A 22,687-nucleotide genomic window follows, 5' to 3' on the forward strand; every position below is an offset into this window, starting at 1 on the left:
CTGTGCCCAGCTGTGCAGGCAGATTGGCAGAAAAGGTCCGAGAAATCAGAGTGAGGCGTGTCGGGTCAGCCGGGAGGCGTCACCACCCAAGGCCAGGCTGACAACCTGGCCACACTGGAACCAGTGAGGTGGGCACAAGGTGCTCGGCAATGGGCACTGGGACCGGAGGGATTGCTAACGGGAGTTCTGGGGACCGGAGGTTTTGCTAACGGGAGTTCTGAAGATCAGTGAGGATGCTCAATAAACCACTGATTGATTTGGCCACCTTGCAAGTCATAAGGATCTTACGGATGACTGAGCTCTGCGGATGATACGAAAATCACTTTTAGCCTTGAGTCAGCAACCCCCTCTCCCGCTGAGCTCTCTGCAGACATGCCAACAAGTTGCAGAACTGACAGATTTGAGCATCCCCACCCTCTGCTGGGGATGCTAATTGACTAGTGACATAGCCAGGAGGCAAACAGCAGGAAGGGAGAGGGGCAAGCCAGATGCCTGCACAATCTTGTACCGGCAGGACAAGAAGGGCCTGGTTGAGCCTCCTCTCTGCACAGCCAGGAGGACCCAGCAGAAGCGGCTGGGAAGCATTAAAGGCAAGAAATCAACTCTGTGGCAGGGGGCTCAAGAGGAGGGAGAGCCCTACGTTTTATGGGTCTCCTGCCAGACGGTCAAGACAGACGACACCCCTGCCCAAGTAGGAGCTAGAACACAGTGGTCACCGCACGAGTCACCAGTTCCTATGAGCTACCAATACAGGCTGTCACCAGCTGTGACCTGCTACTCTCCAGTCAATCCTCTGCAGGACGGCTACCCCGAAAACGCGCCGCGACAGGAGCCGGAGGGAACAGACAGCACGTCCTTGGACAACAAAGTCTTACAACAGATAAAGCAGAGGCTTTGGAGCCAGAACGCCCAGGCTTCAGTTTTACCTCTGACCCTATAGCTTCCTGCCTGATCCTTACCAGGTCGCGGAAGTTTTCAGATCCTTGGCAAGCTCCTTTGCAAAATGAACTTAGAGAGTTAATTGATGGGCTGTGTGTCCTGTGGGACTCAGAGTTGGGTTTATCGGCATACAGCGAAAAACCCAAATAATAATGACTTCAACGAGACTGTGATTTTGATTTATTTTTCTGTCGCATAAAAGAAGTCCAGAACGAGGCAGCTCAGGGCTGGTGGAGTCATTCCACAGTCATACATAGGCAAGTATCATGACCCTTCTCCTGTGATGTGTTTCAAACATACTTTCCAGGGGGCCTGGGAGGCTCAGTCGGTTAAGCGTCTGACTCTTGGTTTCGGCCCAGGTCACGATCTCACGGTTCATGGGTTTGAGGCCCGCAGCAGGTTCTGTGCTGATGGTATGGAGCCTGCTTGGGATTCTCTCTCTCTCCCTCTGTCTCTGCCCCTCCCTGCTGGCACACACTCTCTCTCTCACTCGCTCAAAATAAATAAATAAACTTTAAAATAAATAAATTTAAAAAACATACTTTCTATCCTCAGGGTGCCTCACAGCAACCATGTATACATCCCAGGCAGCAAGAAACTGAAAGGGGCAATAGATAAGGGGCAAACAGCCCCCGTTAAGGAGATTTCCCAGAAACCCAATCAAACAACTCCAGCTCCCCTCTTTATCTGCAAGGCTGGCTGGGAGGTGCACGTTAGCTACGCTCATTATCACCCCTAACAGTATATGACTTCTGACAACATGGAAGAAGGTGAGAAGAGAAGAAGGAGACAATTAGCAGTCTGTGGCAATCAGCCACAAATGCTTACTTTGTTCGAGGGCTGATGCCATTCCCAAATGACCTCATGTGTAGGAAAGGACACTGTAAGGCTGCACAGGGTCATGTAAACAAAATCCACTCTTTTGCTTCCATACAAAGCCCTTCCTGACTGTGCCCCATTCTGCCCTAGAAGCCAGTCGGCCTCATTCCCGCCGGCCTCGCACTGGCTTCTCACCAGTGTGGGCAGTTCCTTGCATGGCTTGTCTCTGTGCCATGGATCTCGTGTCTTTTACTGTTCTTTGCCCATATGAGAAGCCTCCTTAGAGCTCCAGAGTGAGCTAGGTGTCTCTTTGCTGTGCTCCCACAGTGCCCCAGGGATGTTCTATCCCATCTTTCCCCTTATTACCTTGAAATGATCAATCTCTGCCTTTGTGCTTCCCACTGAGCGACACAACAGGTCTAGCCCCAAGCAGCAACAGAGCCCTTCCCATGTGGCCAGTCCAAATTCAGATGTGCTGCTAAGGGTAAAACGCAATCCAGGAGATTCCAAAAAGCACGGCACAAGAGAAAAAGAACATGAAACATCGCATTAACAATTTTTCTGCACTGGTTTTGTGTTTAAGTTACGATGTGTGGATTTCCTGGGTTAAACCAGATTATTAAAAGTAATTTTACCTGTTTCTTTTGGCTTCAAAGACGTGTTTACTAGGAAGGACACTTACAATTCCAAAAGTGGAAAGAGTCCTGGAGACCGATGTTGGTGATGGTGGCATAGTATGAGTGTACTTAATACCACGGAATTGCACTTAAAAATGGTTAAGATTGTAAATTTTACATTATCATTATTTCTAACAAAATATGGAAAAATATTTTTTTTTAATTTTTTTTAATGTTTATTTATTTTTGAGACAGAGAGAGACAGAGCATGAACGGGAGAGGGTCAGAGAGAGGGAGACACAGAATCTGAAACGGGCTCCGGGCTCTGAGCTGTCAGCACAGAGCCCGATGCGGGGCTCGAACTCACAGACCGTGAGATCATGACTTGAGCCGAAGTTGGCCGCTTAACCGACTGAGCCACCCAGGCGCCCCAGAAAAATATTTTTTAAAAACTACATGTGTGGCTCACTTTTCTGGCTCACGCCTTACTGCTCTTGGTGGGAGCTACTCCAACGTATAAAGCCTCTGGAGGGAAGCAACAGCAGCTCATTGACTTTCGTGTCTCGAGCCTGCGCAGTGCCCGTTCGCCCAGCATGGGCTGGACAGACTTCTCATATGGGATAAAATCTTTGATCACATATATGGCAAAGGCAGGTGACAGGAAAAGGTGGGAGGACAAGGGTCTGGAAGAACCAAAATGTGTCCCATGTGGGGCTTTGAGAAAAGTATGGGAAGCAACAATATGGCCCCAGTCACGTAGGGGCTGGTACACAGCCCCACGGACCTGGGTTCAAATCCTATACACCCGTGACTAACCCGTGAATGACCCTGACAAGTGACAATCATCCTGAGCCTCAGTTTCTTCATCTGTAAACCAGGGATGATGACAGCACTGACCTCATCGTGTTGCAAAGGGAAATAAAGGGGTTCTGTTGCCACGGTCCCTGAAGCATAATGAAACAATCAATAAATGTTACTTATTATTATTATTATTATTATTATTATTATTCACTTTTACGGGCCTGTCATGAAGGAAAAGCAATTTTTACAAAGTTGCCCGAAGCCAACCTGCGTTAAGTCATTTCCCTGCTGAATATTAAAACAATTTTTAATCTGAGAGGACAAAAATAATTTGAGCTGGCAGATGGCATAATGTTGTCACCCACTTTGTTGCTCGGAATTGAGTAGATTATACATAAATACCAAACTCTCTCCCTATTTGGGAAAGCATCTGACTCCTGGAGCTGCTGAGTGTTCTTTGGTCCCGCGGCAGCCGCACGATGTCGCGGCAGCACAGGCAGGTGGACCGGCTGTGGTGGCTGAATCACACAGAAGAGGCATGTTTGCCTCTTCACACTCCAAATCGCAGAGCTGTGGGGCAGCATCTGCTGCTAATTTAGGCTCTGTGTCCACGTCCGGTCAGCACGGGGTCTCTGTTTCAGGTTATTCTCACTCAAGGACCCAGGCAAGAAAGTGCCTCAGGATGGTGGGTGCAAAACACCAGAAAATGACAGTGGCCACACGGGCTTGTAAAACCTTCAGACAGAAAGGACACAGCTATTGGCCAAGGCAAGTCTCACCTCCACACCTAACTTGAAGGAAGCATGGCAGGGGAACCCTACCTCGTGGCCGCGAGAGCGACAACAGAGCAAATATCCGTGCACGGCTCTTCTCACTGCCTGAGTAGAGGGTCTTCCAGAGGCAGAGATCTGATCGCACCCAGTGTCCCGAGTTCAAATTCTGGGATTCTAACAAAATCTCCCCCAATTTCGCATCAACAGAAAGCAGTGAAATGCAAATTCTACTGACGCACTATTTTTTAATTGTTTGTTTTTTTTTAAGTAATCTCTATGCCCAATGTTGGGCTCGAACTCACAACCCTGAGCTCAAGAGTTGTGTGCTCTACTGACTGAACCACCGGGGCACCCCGGATGTATTATTTTTTAGGACAGTTCAATTAGTGGCGCCTGGGTGGCTAGTTCGTTGAGCATCTGACTTTGGCTCAGGTCACGATCTCATGGTTTGTGAGTTCGAGCCCCTCGTCAGACTCTCTGCTGTCAGCACAGAGCCTGCTTTCGATCCTCTGTCTCCCTCTCTCTCTGCCCCTCCCCCACTCATGCTCTGTCTCTCAAAAATAAACATTAAAAAAAAAAAAGGACAGCTGAATTAATAAAACCCACAACATCCAATTATGTTAAGGTTTCAATGAAACAATACACAGAAACCCCACTAGAGTCATCATAAACCAGAACATGTGTTCTGGAAAGCAACCCAGCAGTATGTATAGGAGCAAGAAAGAAAACTTCATATCCTCTGGCACATTTGTTCAACGCCTGGGGATTGGGAAGAATGAAACCATCCCAAAGCTATGGACCCAAAAACATTTATTTATTTGTAATATAAAAAATGTCGTTATTACTAATTAGAATCGCAAGATTATTATTTATACTGAAAAATAGAAATAATTTCAATGTCCTACTGTAAAGGATCACGTAAGTATTTTATAGGAACTCGTTTGTGGAATATCACTTAAGTATTTTCAATGATGCTTATAACGACTAACAAACATGGAAATATACTGACGACAGGATGTGACATGAAAGTAGCAGGGTACGAAATAACACGTAAACAACAATCACAACCATTTAGAGACGGATACAAAACGAAAATGCTGAAAATAATGAAGCCAAAATGCTAACAGCAGCTGTATTGATAACATCCTCGCCCCAGATACAATAATAATGAAAAATAAACTTTAAAGTGGAATCTGAACAAACTACAATTATCTTCGATTGAGAGGGGTTCTGTGAAGTGGCTGCTTGGGCTGAAGTCACTTTTGGAAAATGGTCTTTCCACCAAGAGCAGGGATCTACGATAGTGCTAGCTCACAGAAGGTACTCAAAAACATTTATTGTATAAATAAACACAGAGAGTGAATGAAGCAAAGAAAGAAAAATAGCAATAAATTAATGTCAAATTAAGAACATGAAGATGTAGGGATCATCTCTCTTGAGAACCCTGGCTAGACAACCGTTAATCATTAATCAGAGAAATGGTGTGCAGGCCCAGAAAGAACAGTCTCTTAGGATCAGTTCTGCGTGAGCACAAAGTTCTAGCAGCCATGGAAAGTCTTTATTTCTTCCTGATGGCACCTTTGCTGTTACTTCCTTCTCAGTCATGCCCTCCTTGAGTGATATCCTCACACCCCCAAGATTGGTCCAGGATAGGGTGTCAGTCGGAACATCTGACTGGTATAAAGAGAAGCTATTTTCCTTTAGCCACAAAAAATATATATATATATAATAGTGATCTTACCTTCACTCAATGATCTGCCCTGTTGTCTCAAAGATCCTCTGTAAACCCCGATTATTTAATGAAATTCCCAGGAAAGCCTAATTCTAGGTTTCCCTATGGAATCCAGACCTTCCTTAACCTAACTATACAAGACTGCCACGTATGGTTGCACAGGATGTGCACTGCACAACCCAGGAACTAGATTATTTATCAGAAATACTTAGATTGATTAATTTATTACAATTCTTTAGCCAATGACAGTCAATAGTATTTTTTTTTCCCTAGCAAAATCATGATTACTTTCTGGCAGATGAAAGACTGTCTTAAGGAAGGAGGTTTTGGGGTTTTTTTTCTTCCCTAGTTTAGACAAAGTGTTATGTGCACTGCAGTGGCTCTGGAGTCTGCTCAATGAGCACATATATTAGTCCCTGCCTTTTCCACCATGGCCTCACCTTACAAAGGTGGCACATTCAAATGCTTCATGAGCCAGACAGGTTCCATAAGTAGGTGAAGGGGCCCACATGTGTGCATCTCTAGAAATTAGCGGCAGCTACAAAGAAACAGGGCTGGAGAGTAGAGACCTAGTGTAAGTGCCTTCAAGTTTAATTAAAACACAAAGTCACCCTGGAGGGTAAAGGTAACTCAAACTCTGGCTCTTGGTCAAGTAAGTGACGAGAAGAAGGACAGACAGCAGCTTATTTGTTGAAACTTAATCTTCCTTATTTCCCGCAGTCAAACCCACAGAAACCTCAAAAGGCTTCTGGGTTGGTGGTTCTGAACAAGGGGTGATTTTTCTCCCCCAAGGAACACTGGGCAATGTCTGGAGAGGGGACAATGTCACAACTGGGGACGGCGGTGCTGTTGATTATCTAGTGGGGAGAGGCCGGGGGTGCTGCTCGACTAACCCAACAGGGTGCAGCACAGCCCCCCCCCACACACACACACAGCCCAACAGAGACATCATCAGCCGGCCTCCAACGTCAATGGTGTCACGGCGGAGAGAAAAAAAGAAACAATTTTTAGCCTGATGTGAAGAGAATCCTTAAACCCTGGGCGGAATCTACAGGTGTGGACAATAGAAGAAAGGGTTAGCCCATTTCTCGACCGGGCACAGCGGAAAGGGGTGACTGAGATGTGGCCAAAGAGCTGTCGGTGTTTCTAGGCCAAGGGCTGTTCCAGCTCCTCCTTCTGGGAACCCCGGGAAGCACCCGTGTGCTTCTTGTTCACACGACAGGAACCATGACCGTATGTGCGACTCGTGGGCAACTGTTTCCTTACCCCCTGAACCATCGCAGAACAGATTTCGGCATCTTCAACTCTCTCCGCAGAGAAACCTTGACTCACGCTCTGTGTTCCTCCTGCTGGAGAGGGACGTTAGACTCTGCAACACTACTTGTTGGTAAAGACGTTGAGTACCGTGATTTGGGTCTCGGGGCCTGAACACTGCCTGCAGATAACTTCAGGAGAGAAATGACTGCTGAATTTCAAACTATCAGAAGCGGATTTTTAACTCCATTCTGATGTAAGAGATTGCCTCTGACTACACATCCCAGTAGATCTGATGTTCCTGAAAACAGGCAAACTTACACATGCTGTCTCAATACGTTCTTTTTTGTTTTGAATGTTTATCTATTTTTGAGAGAGAGAGAGAGAGAGAGAGAAAGAGCATGAGTGGGGGAGGGGCAGAGAGAGAGGAAGACACAGAATCGGAAGCAGGCTCCAGGCTCTGAGCTGTCAGCACAGAGCCTGACAAGAGGCTCGAACCCACGAGCCGCGAGATCATGACCTGAGCCGAAGTCGGATGCTTAACCGCTGAGCCACCCAGACGCCCCTTCCAAATCATATTTTAACGGACTTTCCCATGTATCATTTTTTAAATTTTTTATCATGATTTTTAAATTCGCAGAGAGTAGTATAAAGCTTTCTATCATCAAGATCCAAAGCTGACTGAGATTTCATCAATCTCCATTCATTTCTACTGCCATGTATCTTGTGTTTTCTTGGCTGGACATTTTAAAGCAAATCCAAGACTTAATGTCATTTCATCCACAAATATTTTAGTACTCTTCAGATATTTTGTGCGCATGTTCCACAGGAAATGGGGACCAGAGAGTACGTTCCTATAATAAATTCTGAGAGCAGAGAGGCACGGAAGGGGGCCAGGCGCCAGCTGGGTTCAAGCAAATATGAGTTTTCCCCAAAAGAGAACAAAATTGAAAATCAGCTGCTAAAAGCTTGGAGTCTTGACTTTTTGCTTTCTTGCGTCATTATGTGAAGCATCAGTGCACAAATGCTCAGTGGAATATCAACCTTCCTACAGCAAAGGTGCAGACACAACTATAGGGAAAATCCAGCCATTGTTGCTAATTACGACTCTCCTTTCTCAATAATTGATAGACCAAGAGTCACTAAAGATCTTGAACTACCTGACATTTAGAGAAAAATCCAAGCTGACAGTAACATAACACATACTCTTTCCAGAAACACATGGAACATTCCGCAAGATGGACCATACTGTGGGCCCTAAAACAAACTCCAACAAACTTGAAACAAAACATGCTCTCAGACCATAAAAGAATTCAACCAGCACAGTGAAAGATATGTGGTAAGTCTCCCAATGTTTGGAAATTAAACAATTTACTTCCAGATAATCCATGGATCAAAAAGGAAAAACCACAGGCCAAAGAACAACACACATTATTTCGAACTGCATGGCAAGGAAAACACAACATACCAAAATGCATGGGAGGTACAGAGAAGAGCGTGTAGAAAAAAATTTGTAGCATTCAATGTGTCTATTAGAAAAACAGAAAGCACTTAGGTTAATGCTTTAAGCATCTACCTTAAGAAGGTAGAGGGAGAAGAGTAATCAGAGAATCAAAGTAATCAGAAGGAAGGAAATCATAAAGACAAGAGAAAGAGTCAAGAAGATGGAAAACGAACAAAATAGAGAAAAATGAGTGACACCGAAAACTCTTTCACGGGAAGGCTGAATAAAGTTGGTAAGTCTCTAGCTAGACTGATCAAGGTGGGGAAATAGCTGTTATTGATATAAGGAGGGAGATCATACCAATACAAAGAATGATTACGCGGAACATAATGGCAGGTAATTTAACAACTTGAATGAAATGGAAAAATTGCACGGAAGACATAAATAAGTAAAATTCATTCAGTTAACAGTACATATATTTACTAGATCTCTATATATTAAATAAATTGCCTTTGTAGTTAAATATCTTCTTACAAAGAAAACTCAAGGTGCATTTGGCTTCCGTTGTTACTTCTGACAAACATCTGAGAAAAAAGCGATGTCAAATTCCACACAAAGAGCTCACAAAACTAGTTTGGGGAACATGCCCCCATTTTACAAGACCAGCATTAACCTGATACCTACACCAGACAAAGGCATGTTATTTATTTTTTCCAAAATGTTTATTTACTTATTTTGAGAGAGAGAGAGCACGAACAGGGGAGGGGCAGGGAGAGTGGGGAGGGAGAGAATCCCAAGCAGGTTCCACGCTGTCAGCACAGGGCCCAACGTGGGGCCTGAACTCACGACCCGTGAGATCATGACCTGAGCTGAAATCAAGAGTCAGATGCTCAACTTCCTGAGCCACCCCCAAAACCCCCAAAGACATTTTTAAAAACTACAAAGAAACACCTGAAGAACACAGACGCAAAAACTATTTATGAAATTCTAGCACATCTAATTTATAAAAAGAAACACACATCATGACAATGAGCTTTCACTCAAAAATTCAGGGTTGTTTTAACATTCGAAAAATCAAATTCACCCTATTCACAGGCTAAAAATAAAAACGATACTCTCCTCTTCATCTATCGAGAAAGACATTTTGCAAAACACAATTCAAGATGGACATGACTAGCAAATTAGGAACAGAATGGACTTTCCTCAACCCAACGAAGGATGTCTATAAAGATACCTACAGCTAATGGTGAAAACTGAATGTCTTCCTTGAGGTCATGAACAAGGTCAGGATGTCTAGGCTCACTTCTTCTATGCAACACTGGCCTCGAGGTCCTAGCTGGTGCAGTAAGCAAGAATAAGAAATAAAAAGCGTACAGATTGGAGAGGAAGAAGTACAACTGTTTCTAATCACAGATGACATGATCACTTATATAGAAAACCCTAGGAATCTACAAAAGAAGTCTACAAGAACTAAGTGACTCGGTGGGACTGCAGGATATGAGACTAATGTATCCAAAAATCAACCATGTTCCCAAAGCAATGGATAATCAATGCACACTAAATTCAGGCTGTTTGAGGAGGAGCAGGCTATTTATGTAATTTCAAAGTACCTTTGCCCCAAATGCTTATTCGTCACGACGAACAGGGAAAGCACGGTAACGTTAACAGTAAAGAAACGGGAAAACATTTTGACCGGGTGCCCGAAATTCCTACCAACAAGAGGCAGGGACCTCAGTGCTCCCTAATGGGGTATCTACAGAAGGACACAGCATCAGGCTATACCTGGTAAAGCCCAAAGTACTCAAATAGATCAGAAATAAAGCAATAGCGTGTGTGGGTTTAAGAGATCAAATGTGAGAAAATATGTAAATTAATGAATCTACTTAAAGGGTACTCAGAAGTTCTCTGTCACGTTCACGTACCTTCTCTGTAAACTGGAATTTTTTTCAAATAAAAAAAAATGGGAAAGCTTTCCCATGATTCACAAACTCCTAGAAGAAGGTCCACCATTGTCTTTCTTCATTTCCTTTTCTCCGTGAGTGAAATGTTGACACAAGCTGGCTTTGCTGGGTCTGTCGTTAGCATCCCAACTCAAGGTACGAGTTTTCTAGGTTCAGCGTCAACCAGTGAAAAATGAAAAGGGCAGCTTAGAAGCTGGGTCCACAGGCCTTGCATTTTCTTTTCGTCACTTGGGCGCCTTCCTTCCTGTCTGTGAGCCTCGGTGTCTTTGCTTAAAAATGGAAACCAAGAGTGATAACATGCTGGCCTCACAGGAGGGCTGCTGTGAGAATCACAATGAACGGAAGTACGAATACACGCTTGGCAAGTGGACATAAAAATGGCATAATGCTCACAACAAAGCTGGGCCTCCGCTTCAAGGCCTCCGGACACCCTCATTCTCCCTTGGGATGAAACCAGGATCCCCACCATGCCTCCAACATCTCACCTGATCTGGCCTCTGTTCTCTGACCTCACCCCTCTGCTTCTCCCTCGTTTCATCTAGGCCCCCCATTCTTAGTGCCTTTCTTCAGACACACCCTGCCTCACGGTCAATGTAATTCTGCTCCCCAGTCTGGACACCCCCCCTCCCCCGCCTTGTCCAGATCCACACAAGGCTCCCCGTCCTGCACGGCAGGCCTCTACTCAAATGTCACTTATCCATGAGGCTTCCCCCCCAAATTACCTACAAACGGTACACATGCTTAGTCCCCAGCCTTCCTCTGCCTCTTTCCCTGGTTTACTTTTCTTTTCAGCCTTTATCACACACAACTTCACTATAATTCTTCATTTATTTATTGTCTGTGCCCTTCTCTTCAAGTGTCAGCCACGGGGCGCCTGGGTGAGCGTCTGACTTCGGCTCGGGTCATGATCTCGCAGTTGGTGAGTTCGAGCCCCGCGTCGGGCTCTCCGCTGACAGATTCTGTGTCTCCCTCTCTCTCTGTCCCTCCCCCAACTCGTGCTCTGTCTCTCTCTCAAAAACAAATAAACATTGAGATAAATGTCAGCTATATCATTGTAAGGACTTCTATTTATTCGGCACTCTGTCTTCAGCACATAAATGTGTGCTTGGCACGGAAGAGACTCTCGATAAATATTTGCCAGATGCATAAATGACTGAACAGGATGTCAACCTTGCACACGCCTAGTGCAGATCCACTAGCAGTGACTACTGCTTCACAGAATTTACCCCAAGTCCATTTAATTAAACATTTTTTCTCCGTTGGCATCTGTCACTAACTATCTCCACTGCTTCTAAAACGCGGTGAATTCGGGGCGCCTGGGTGGCGCAGTCGGTGAAGCGTCCGACTTCAGCCAGGTCACGATCTCGCGGTCCGTGAGTTCGAGCCCCGCGTCAGGCTCTGGGCTGATGGCTCGGAGCCTGGAGCCTGTTTCCGATTCTGTGTCTCCCTCTCTCTCTGCCCCTCCCCCGTTCATGCTCTGTCTCTCTCTGTCCCAAAAATAAATAAAAAACGTTGAAAAAAAAAAAAAATTTAAAACGCGGTGAATTTAAATGTACTGGATTTCACAGTGGTCTCTGAGATTCCCGGAGGTCATGGGACATGTGACAAAATCAGCCTTGGAGATCACGGAGTCACAGTTCTGAAGAAGGAGAAAAAGGGCAAAAACATTCCTCACGCAGACATATTTGAATATTTGATCCTTTCTTTCCCAGAGATGCCGCCTAATTATCAATACAGGTCAACTCCCCAATAAAGTTGGATTTTTCTCTCTTACTCAAGTTACAGATAATTGGCAGCTGTTGACTCACTTCTAAATCTAAAATAGCAGCGTCACATTTCAAATGCCACATTTTCTCACTCCGGAGAAGCCGAGCGCATCTCAAAAATTCAGCAATTGTGTCTGATGGGCAGTGACACCAGCCGACAGCTCACTGTCAACACCTAGGCTGACAAATGACAATCAAGACCCCCCTGCCAGCAGGGACCTGGGCCATCTGGGACCCTCTGGGTGACAGCCAGCTTGGCCCTCCCTTGCCACCACTTCCTACAGCTGGGGACTCTGGTCTTTCGCTTCATAACGTGCACTGACAGACCCAGAGTGAGGAGACGGCCATTCTTACTGTGAGTCTCCCAGGCCAGGAAAATCAGACAGGCAACTGACTCCTCCGGGGACTTTCACTGATTTTGAAAACTATTATTAGATTAAACCGAGGAAGCCCATCAATCCATAAACACCTGCATTTGCAATCGGTTTGGTTCAGGGATTCACGGAGAGCAGTCAAGAGACACATAAACCACAGAATGCAAAGGGGTTAGGAGGCATCCGTGGGAAAATTCTCAAGTCCAGTCTGAAACTCCTGGTAGCAATTATTTTTTCCTTCTTGGAGAACCAGGGAGACTGAGAGATTAGAGCCAGTGTTCTAAAGCAAGGCGGGGCGGGGGGCGGTCAAGGCCATTATGCTCATTCCTGAAATGTAAGTGACGCACTGAACTGATGAAAAATTTGTATCAGAATTGGTCCCACTTATGGGCTCCTTACTTAGAAATGTTCCTCTTGCTTTTGTGATGGATGTAAACAGATTAAGGAGAACCTTGATCGTTTGTATTCTATATCAGGCAAAAGCAAATTGAACCTGGATTTCATTACTGAGCCCCAAATCCCTGTCTCAGAGAATGTAATGAAAAAGGTCAGGTGATTCTCCCCCCCCGACCTCCCACTTTGTCTGGTAAGTGACTAGAAATCATGTACAGAGGGCTTCGTGTAGGATCAGGGCAGCCGACTCCCATTATTGGCCTCATCACTATCTAGGCTCTTTAAGATACTTTCTTTCACGAAGAAGCCGGGAAGCAGTACAGGTGGTGGATAGAAAATATTTGGTCATTGGATATCCTAAGGAGTAAAATTCATCCCAATTTCTTAGGACTGTTTCTTCTTTAATTTTTAAAAATATTTTTAATTACTTTTGAGAGAGAGAGAAAGGGAGACAGTGCAAGTGAGGGAGGGGCAAGAGAGAGAGAGGGAGACACAGAATCTGAAGCAGGCTCCAGGCTCCGAGCTGTCAACACAGAGCCCATCGCTGGACTCAAACCCATGAACTGCGAGATCATGACCTGAGCCCAGGAGGGACGCTTAACCCACTGAGCCACCCAGGAACCCTGAGACCTTTTCTATTGGCATCTCAAAATTTCTACCCCGCCACAACATAAAGACTTAAAGAAAAGTTTTTGTCCAGAAAATGAAAGGCAGCCTCAATTTTGAGAGTCCCTGAAACATCAAATCCCCAGGACTGCTCAGACTTTTGTACCGACTCTGAACAGTACCCTCACGAAACACAGATACCATAGAAACGCGCACTCCATGTGGGCTTTACGAGCATGTTTCCTCAAGGATTAAGTGTTCTAAGTGTGAAGACATTGGACGAAAGGCTTTCCTTGTGTTTTTCTTTTGGCACAAGCTCTTTTCATTGTTTCCCTGGCTTCTTTCTTAAAACTACCCAGGTGTCATCGGCGAGGCTGTGCAAGAACGTGGGAAGAGAGTGTGGGCTTTGGAGTCAGGAAGCTAGGGATTCCAATCCGTAGTAGGTTAATTATTAGTCATATTACCTTGAGAAAGTGACTGATCTTCTCTGAATCTCAGTTTCCTCATCAGTAAGATGATCTGTTTAATCTTCCCTCAAGTAGACGGTGTCTTATGTGACAGGTCAAACGTGTATGGTGTAAAAAGTAAAAATGGCATTGTGCCCTTAGCCTCATTATGTCCCATTATATAGGACAGAACAATTTTCCATTGCTTAAAGCCTTGCCTTCCTGAAAGTCGTGAACTACGACAAACATTCTAAAACATTTGCATCCTGAGATAAGCCACATCCTGATTCTCATTATCGAATGTAGGAATTACTTGTCTTTATTAAAACTGACAGCTTTTCACGGGGCCTGGGTGGCTCAGTCAGTTCAGCATCTGAGCAGCTTAGCTCATGATCTCATGCTTCATGGGTTCGAGCCCCATATTGGGCTCCTTGCTGCTGTCAGCACAGAGCCTGCTTCAGATCCTCTGTCTCCCTCTTTCTCTGCCCTCCCCCTACTCTTTCTCCCTCCCTCTCTCTCTCTATCAAAAATAAACATTTTTTTAAAGTAAAAAAACAAACAAACAAAAAAACAACTGAGTGCAACGCCCATCCGGGTGTCTGCTCAAGACGTGGGCGCTTGGCCTGCCACGGAGGACCGGACCACAGCGCCCACTGCTCAGGCTGCTGAGCGGCTGCAAGGACCACTGAGTGGTCTTAAGCTGCTCAGCCAGAAAATGGAAATAAGCTTGACAGAAAATAAAGAGTTTCTAAAAGCTGTGATCAAAAAAACCCAACAAAAACAAAAACAAAAAAACAAACAAAACACAAAAAATACCTTAAAACACAAACAAAAAAACACCCAACTCAAGTGTAATCCAGCTGGAACCGCAGAATGTTCTATTTGACCCACAAACATAGCCTTCTCTCTTCATCTGGGAGCCAGCTGTTGGGAAAGCCAGACGCCCTCACATGTGTTTTATTATTGCAGATATAACTCCGCTCGGTCCTCGAAAAATGTTTATCAAGTTTGGCTTCTTTGTTTGACTTTTAACACGGAGGTCTCACTAAGATGCTCACACAGACTTATCCACCAGACCTTCTGAGCTGCATTACTTGAACCGTGCACTTTATAAGCCGAGCAGGTCCAGCCCCATGTTCTCTGGCTTCTAGGGTGAGTCTAACTGTACTAATGTAGTGATTTTGTACTGACTTAGTCTGTTTCTAAATTATTTTTCATCTCTTGCTGTCTGGATATCTGCTTTTATTTCTGCCCAAAGCCTATTTGAATTATTTCTACCTAATGGATGTCTGGTCCCCTCTAACAAATGAGAAGTGCCGAGAGGTTCATGTTCATTTTCATTTGGTGCTGTTGGTCTACACTTTGGGGGCTACCTTGAATGACAGAAGCATCTGCTTCTCTACATCAGGTGTTTAGTTTACCAAGACCAGGGGCCTGTCTCAGTAGAATTGTGAAGAGAGGTGCCCTGTGGGATGTCCTTCACTATTGATATTTTCTTTTAGCTACAAGAGACATTCTAAACTGCCTTGTCTGTGCCTGTCTTTGCTGCAAAGGTTGTTCACATAGGCATTTGTTCAACTCAATGTGACCTATGAATGAAATTTCCAAGACTGTCATTCTCTGAGTGTTTATAAATGAGAAAATCTCCCTCCTCCTCACAGAGAAAAAGTGTTGGGAGTACTTCCTCTGCAGGCCTCTTTCTGGGACTCCTGTCTTACTTAGTACGCCAAGAGTTCAAGGCCTTGACTACTCTTTGCCTGGGCTGTTTCTCAGGGTCATGTACGCAACAATCAACCTTCAGGTATGAAGTAATATCTTCCTCTGGAGCAAAGAGCTTAGCTTGCTTACTGCTTGCTATAAAACAGCGGGTTCTCCAAGCTTGCTGTTCCTCTCCTGTAATGCCTACCGTTGCGTGTTCAGACACCCATTGGATCCTCTGCACCTGCCTCTGGGTATCGGGGCTCAGAAAACTAACAGTATGCTGACATTCTGTCTACTGCTCTTTCTCGGAGTCATTAACTCCTTACCTCTGAACCGGAAGTCTTGTGCCTTCTGTTAGCATCCATGAAACAGTGGCAAACTAACTTATTAGCTTGCAAGTCAGATAAAATTTTACCCTTCACCATTCGTGGCAGAAACAAATGGCTTTGTAATAGGGTCTGTAATTGTAACTCTTTGCGTCTATGGCCAATCTTTTGAAAGTACCCTTGAAGATCACAGGAAGATTCGGGAAGATCATAGAAATATGTCATTGGCATACGTCACAGATATATCAAAGTCAAAAAGGCAGATCTACCACTGAAGGGAAGGAAACGTTTGCAAATATTTTGTGAGTTGAAACTCATTTCTCTTGGCTTGCAGGACAGAAGGCTCTGATTTGTGGGTTGTACGGTAATTGCACAAATGAGCTAGAATGTATGCTAAAGTAATGAAAATGTTGATTGCTTCTGGCTTTTCATGAATACCCATTACTACTGCCCAGGAAATGTGAAGTGTTCTGAGTGTGTGAATTTCTTTCTTTTGAAAGAAACAGGGAACACTCCTCTCATAATCATGACAGATTAACTGGTACCATACTTTTCCTTCCACTGAAACAAGAAAACCGCATGAAACAAGGAAAATATATGAAACAGTGCCGTCAGACAGCAGAGAACAGACAGGCAATGAAAAATTGTGATCCAGAAGGGAAACCAATGAGGACACTGCTACAATTAGCCTGGTTTTCTGTCTAGAGACATTATCCATACTGCAGCACATGGTCTGGAAAGCAAACCAGGACAGAGAGATCTTGCTGAGTTGAAGATACAGAGATTGGTATTCAGAAAGGCTGAAGCTGCTGGAATTTCTAAGGCCGATTACTCGAAAGCAAGCTCTTTCTATATGAAGAAAAAACTAAAAATATTTGCATAGGGCTCCCCTTGAGTTTCTAGCTGAATAAATCTTAAATAAAATATGTGTAGGGTTGATGCCCAGAAGATGGTCAAAACCACAGTGGGCCAAGAATAACTATGAGAGAGCTCTAAGCTGAACAATTCCCAGAGATAACACAGGGTGGGGAGAGCTTCTAGTTCCAGCCAGAGTGGAGAGACCTCGCTGAACAATTAAGATGTAACAGCAGAAACCAAGGATCAGACACACCTTAGGAGCATGTCGAAACTAGACCTAGAATAAAGACTTCCCTAAGCCGGCCAAGGCAAAGCTAAAAAGCAAGTCTCAGAAGAATCAAGCTGACCTAAAATTAGCTAATCCATCTGAGCGAACAAACCTTAATACTCCGTAAAGGAAGTCAGCAGAATCCAGACACTCAATAGCACAACACTTAGAATGTCCAGCTTCCATGACGGAAAGAGATCTGCACAACTTCCAAGTACCTGAAAATTAAAATAATTCTCAGTATCTCAGAGACCAAAGAAGTAATCAGAAGAGAAATCAGAATGTATTTGAACAGGATGACAACGAAGATGCAACATAGGGAAGTCTGGTTATATATCAGGAAAGCCAGAATTAGTGGAAGGTTAACGACTTCAGGAAATTATATTAGAAAAGAATAAAAGGACAAAATACTGACTTAAAGCTTCACTGTAAGAAGTTAAAACACAAGGGCAGAGCAAAATCACGGAAGAAAAAAAAACAAAGAAAATTATAAAGAGAAATCGATGAAATAGAAAAGAGGTAAGCAAAAGAGAAAAAAAATGCAATCCACAGCTGATTTGTTGAAAAGACTTATAAAACTGATAAACCTCTAGCAATGCTGATCAAAAAAAGAAAGATCAGACATTAATAACCAATTATCAGGAAAAAAGAAATTATAATAAATATTATGAAGTAAGAGGATAATGTGGAGGGGCGCCTAGGTGGCTTCTCAGTTAAGTGTCTGACTCTTGGTTTCAGCTCAGGTCTTGACCTCATGTCTTCGTGGGTTCGAGCCCCACAGCCGGCTCTATAATGGCAACACAGAACCTGCTTGGGATTCTCTCTTTCTCCCTTTCTCTCTGCCCCTGTCCCACTCATGCTGTCTCTGTCTCTCTCAAAATACATAAATAAACTTTAAAAACAATGATAAAAAACGAGGATAACATGTAAACTATGAAGAAATTTTAATCTGACATCTTAGATGAAATGCAGTAATTCCATGGAAGAATATAAAACATCAAATCGACACGAGGAAAAAATCTGAAGTGTCCTATATCTACTAAATCAATCTATTGCTAAAACCTTAAGCCCCAGTCACTTCGCAGGTGAATCCTATCAAAAATTTAATGAAGAATTAATACCAGTTCTATGCAGACTATTTCATTCCAGGTAATTCACTACATTTATACAATATGATAGTCTCAACAGATCCAGAAAAATACTTAACAAAATCTAATGCCTAATTATAATAAAAATTTCCAACAAGCTAGGGAAAGAAGTAAACTTCCCTGACGTGATCACTGGCACCCACAAAAGATAGACCACACACATTATACTTAATGGTGACAAGTGGACTTTCCTTACAATCAGGAGAATGTCAAGGACAACTGCTTTCCCAGATCTATTCAACATTGTACTGGAAGTCACAAGAATTTCAAAAAGTCAAGAAAAAAACATAAAAGGCATAAAGATCAGAAAACAGGGAAAGTCATCTCTATTTGCAGATGACAGTTTCGTTTTTGTTTTCGTTTTTTTTTTATTTTATTTTTAATTTTTTTAAATTTACATCCAACTTAGTATATAGTGCAACAAGGATTTCAGGGGTAGATTCCTTAGTACCCCTTAAAAATATGGAACGCTTCGCAAATTTGCGTGTCATCTTTGCACAGGGGCCACGCGAATCTTCTCTGTATCGTTCCAATTTTAGTATAAGCGCTGCCGAAGCGAGCACGACAGTTGTTTTTTTTAACATAGGAAATTCTAAGGAATCTAAAAGAGAACTACTAGAACTAGTAAGTGGCTATAAAAGGTTGTGGTATCCAAGATTAATATTGAAAATTAATTAGAGACTTCCAGGGAGGCTGGCGGAGTAGGAGAATCCTGGGCTTAACTTGTCCCATGGATACAACTCGATAACACCCACATCAGAGGGACTAACCCAGAAAATGACCCGAAGACTGGCAGAACAGAGTCTCCACAGCTAAATGTAGAGAAGAGGCCACACTGAAGAGGGTAGGAAAGGTGGAGACGCGGTCGGGAACCAAACTGACCCACGGGACTGTCTGTAGGAGGGAGGGATACTGTGGGCACAGAGTGGGGAAAGAAACAGATTATCACACCAGGCACCCCAGACACAGGGACCTACACTGGGAAGATGAATCCCCGTAACATGTGGCCTTGAAAACCAGAGGGGCTTAGATGTGGTGGTTATTATCATGTCCTCTGAAATGCATCATAAAAATAAGATGGACAGATGGATGAACAGAGAATGGAGATGGACAGATACGTGATACGTTCCTCACTCTGGCTGACTACTGCATGAGTGGAATTTCAAAACAAGAAACCAGGTTAACTTCTTTATCCCAAGTAGTTATGAAACAGCTTAGGATATTTTAGCTAACCAGAGGAGACTATTTACCAAACCTAATGGTTTACACTGTCTGGATTAACACCAAGGATCAATTTATATCCAAGTTAAAAAAATGACCATCGACCACCTAAGGTAGACCTGAGGCACTGATAGCCTTCATTTCCTTGATCAGATTCACAATCTTCCAGAGGGCCTTTCCGTCCCTTCTTAAAACGCTTCCAGTTATACTCTACCTCCCTGCCGCTGTTCATTTGTCGTCCGGAGTCTAAAAATGTTCAGCTGATGATTCAAAGACAAAAACAAGGGGCGCCTGGGTGGCACAGTCGGTTAAGCGTCCGACTTCAGCCAGGTCACGATCTCGCGGTCCGTGAGTTCGAGCCCCGCGTCAGGCTCTGGGCTGATGGCTCGGAGCCTGGAGCCTGTTTCCGATTCTGTGTCTCCCTCTCTCTCTGCCCCTCCCCCATTCATGCTCTGTCTCTCTCTGTCCCAAAAATAAAAAAATAAAAAAAAAAAACGTTGAAAAATGTGTTCTAACATATTTCTAAAAAAAAAAAAAAAAAAGACAAAAACAAGGTCGAATCATTCTGAATGGCACTCCACTTGAAACGCCACATTTCTGCAAACTACCTCCTCTTTAAGAAGAAGCAACAGTAAGTGACAACGACTGGGACAATCCTTCCTGGCCTCTCCCGCAGCTCTGGATGGAGGAGGACCAAAAGGGGGGCCAAGAATAACAGCATTCTCATGGTCTACGAAAAGGCTGGTTGTTCTCTAGCCACGGTGTCAGGTAAGCACTGGTTTCAAAGCCGGGTCTCGGTTGATGACAGCTCACATCAGGAAACACACCGCCAGAGCCAGCCAATCAGTAACAGCAAAGTCACCCAATCAGGAGACTCGGCCTCAGAAAAGCCAGGGAGCCAGGACAGGCGCAAAACTTACCCGCGTGAGATTCAAACTTCAAGAGAGCACTGCTGTATCCCAGAGTGATCAAGACTGATTCCTTCCCCACGCGGCAACATTCCGTGTCTCTGTTGAGTAAGCATTTAAAGACACAGACGCCATCAGCTACAAAGGGTGAAAAAAAAAAGAAAGGATTAGGAAAACCCATTTTGAGCATTGTAAAAAGGTTCCGCAATGCCATTCCTCTATTTCTCTCATGTTCTCAAGGCTCTCCATTTCTTTCTACTTAATAGAATGCCTCTTGAGACGTAAGAGGATATGAGGGTCGGAGATAAAAGATGAATTTAACTATGGCCCTATACCAATTTTTTGCAGGTGGGTTAGCACAGAGCTCAAAACTCTTGACTTATGTCCCAGGCCCCATTCCCTATAAACCTTGTACTCCCCAAATCATTTTGTATCCCTTGATGGCATTCCAGGAAAGTCAGGGAATGTCCCTGTGGGGTGATTCTTTTTTTTTTTTTTTTAAGTTTATTTATTTGAGAGACGGGGGGAGAAGGCAGAGAGAGAGAGAGAGAGAGGGAGAGGGGGAGGGAGACGGAGAGGGAGGGAGGGAGGGAGGGGGAGAGAGAGAGAGAGAGAGAGAGAGAGAGAGAGAGAGAGAGACAAAGAATCTCAATCAGGCTCCACGCCGTCAGCACAGAGCCTGATGTGGGCCTCGAACTCACGAACCACGAGATCATGAGCCGAGCAGAAATCAAGAGTTGCTGCTTAATGGACGGAGCCACCCCGGCGCCCCCCTGTGGGTGGCTCTTGAGGTGGGTAATTCACCTCGTATGTGCCAGAGATCTCACATAATCTTCACTGTAAGCATAGTCACCACCAGCGTCTTGGCACAAAGACAAGGCAGAGCCTTTAGGTCCAAATATGCATAGCTAGAAAGTGGCAGAACCAGAACTAAGACCCAAGATTAAATTTGACTCCAAAGCCCACTGTTGCTCCTCCCACATTGTGCAAGGCAGGCTCAGTCAACAGGGAGCTTAGTTTGTGCAAGCGGGGCCATGGTGAGCAGCCAGGCTCTCGTTAGCTTCATACATAGGTAACTGGGAAGCGACCTGCTATTCCTTCTTTTACAAGTTAAACAGGTCTTGGCGTTGGGGCAGCTGTAGGGTGGGGACAATAGTAATCAACTTGGGTTCTGTTCTTATCTCTGAGATTTACTCACCTAGGGACTCCAAGCACCTAATTGCACTGAGTCACATTATTTTTCACTATGTAAAATGAAAACATTGAGCTTATTCCACGAGCTTTGTGTGAAGACTGAATAATAAAGGTAAAATAATTTCCCAAATCCCATGAAAAGGAATTTTAGGTGATGTGATTTAATGTCATTGCTCTCATTATAAAGATCTTCGTTCCCATCCTTAATGTCTTACATTTTCCCTTACAAGATCAAATGCAGTAAGTGCTTTGACTTAAAAACATAATTACATATAAAATTCTACTGTTACGTGAGTATGTGGCACATTCATACAGACCCATTCAACACACACACACACACACACACACACACACACACACACACACAGAGTTAAGATGACCCAATATTTTCAAATATTTTCAGCCGTTACTTACACTGAACGATTACCTCCTGACGGAAGCATTCACATATATTTCGCACAAAACATCCCGGCTGGTTAAATAGCGCAGATGTTTTGAAAACATTTTCCTGGCATAAAGCATGATTGCAGGTTTAACTGTTACAGCCCAGTCAGTGTCTCAAAGGCGTCGATGTCTCCTCACAAGAACGCAGCCACTAGTAGATGCAGAAGAGGGAGTCTGGGGCTCTTGTATATATAATACGTTTTCTTTAAATCACAAGAAATGTGGCTTTTTCCCAAGAAGTTAAGATTTTCTGCATTTACCAATTGTTTTCTTATGGTTTTGAAGTAGGATGAGAGAAAATAAAGATGTTGGCCTTCTCCAGGACCTGCACACACACAACTATTACAGCCTGGGAGCTGGGAGCTCTTTGCAGGCAGGAGTGACTTTATTTTTTAGAATCACGATCTTTTCTTCCTCTGAATCAAAACCCGGCACAGTACCTCGTACTTAATACCTTTTGAAGCAGTGAAAGCATCTCTCCACATATTGATTACATGCCTCTCAGAATAGAATAAAAGCATCAAAATTTATCTGGTTCAATTCTCCTGAAATAGATATGGTCAGAATTTTTGTTTGTTTTGCTGTTGTTTGTGTGTTCAGTTACGATTTAATATTGCTGTTTTTTCCTACTTTCAGACGTTGCAAAATGCCTGACCATATATCCCATTTTCTTCATCCTCTCCTATCCTCTGTT

At 44.0% G+C, this 22,687-nt stretch overlaps 1 protein-coding gene and 1 non-coding gene across 2 annotated transcripts in view; both read right to left on the bottom strand.

The window, feature by feature from the left end:
- LOC131490783 (histone-arginine methyltransferase CARM1-like) overlaps positions 1–22,687 on the bottom strand; it is a 259,132-nt gene that overhangs the window by 135,099 nt on the left and 101,346 nt on the right. Inside the window, exon 4 of the mRNA XM_058693237.1 lies at positions 20,368–20,493. Within this exon, the coding sequence (XP_058549220.1) occupies positions 20,368–20,493 (126 nt within the window). The remainder of the gene's footprint in view (positions 1–20,367; positions 20,494–22,687) is intronic.
- Positions 18,683–18,789, bottom strand: LOC131492319 (U6 spliceosomal RNA). Its single transcript, XR_009252008.1, has one exon. It is a non-coding gene; the product is annotated as a U6 spliceosomal RNA (small nuclear RNA).

This window comes from Neofelis nebulosa, chromosome 12, assembly GCF_028018385.1.
Source record: "Neofelis nebulosa isolate mNeoNeb1 chromosome 12, mNeoNeb1.pri, whole genome shotgun sequence".
Lineage (NCBI taxonomy): Eukaryota > Metazoa > Chordata > Mammalia > Carnivora > Felidae > Neofelis > Neofelis nebulosa.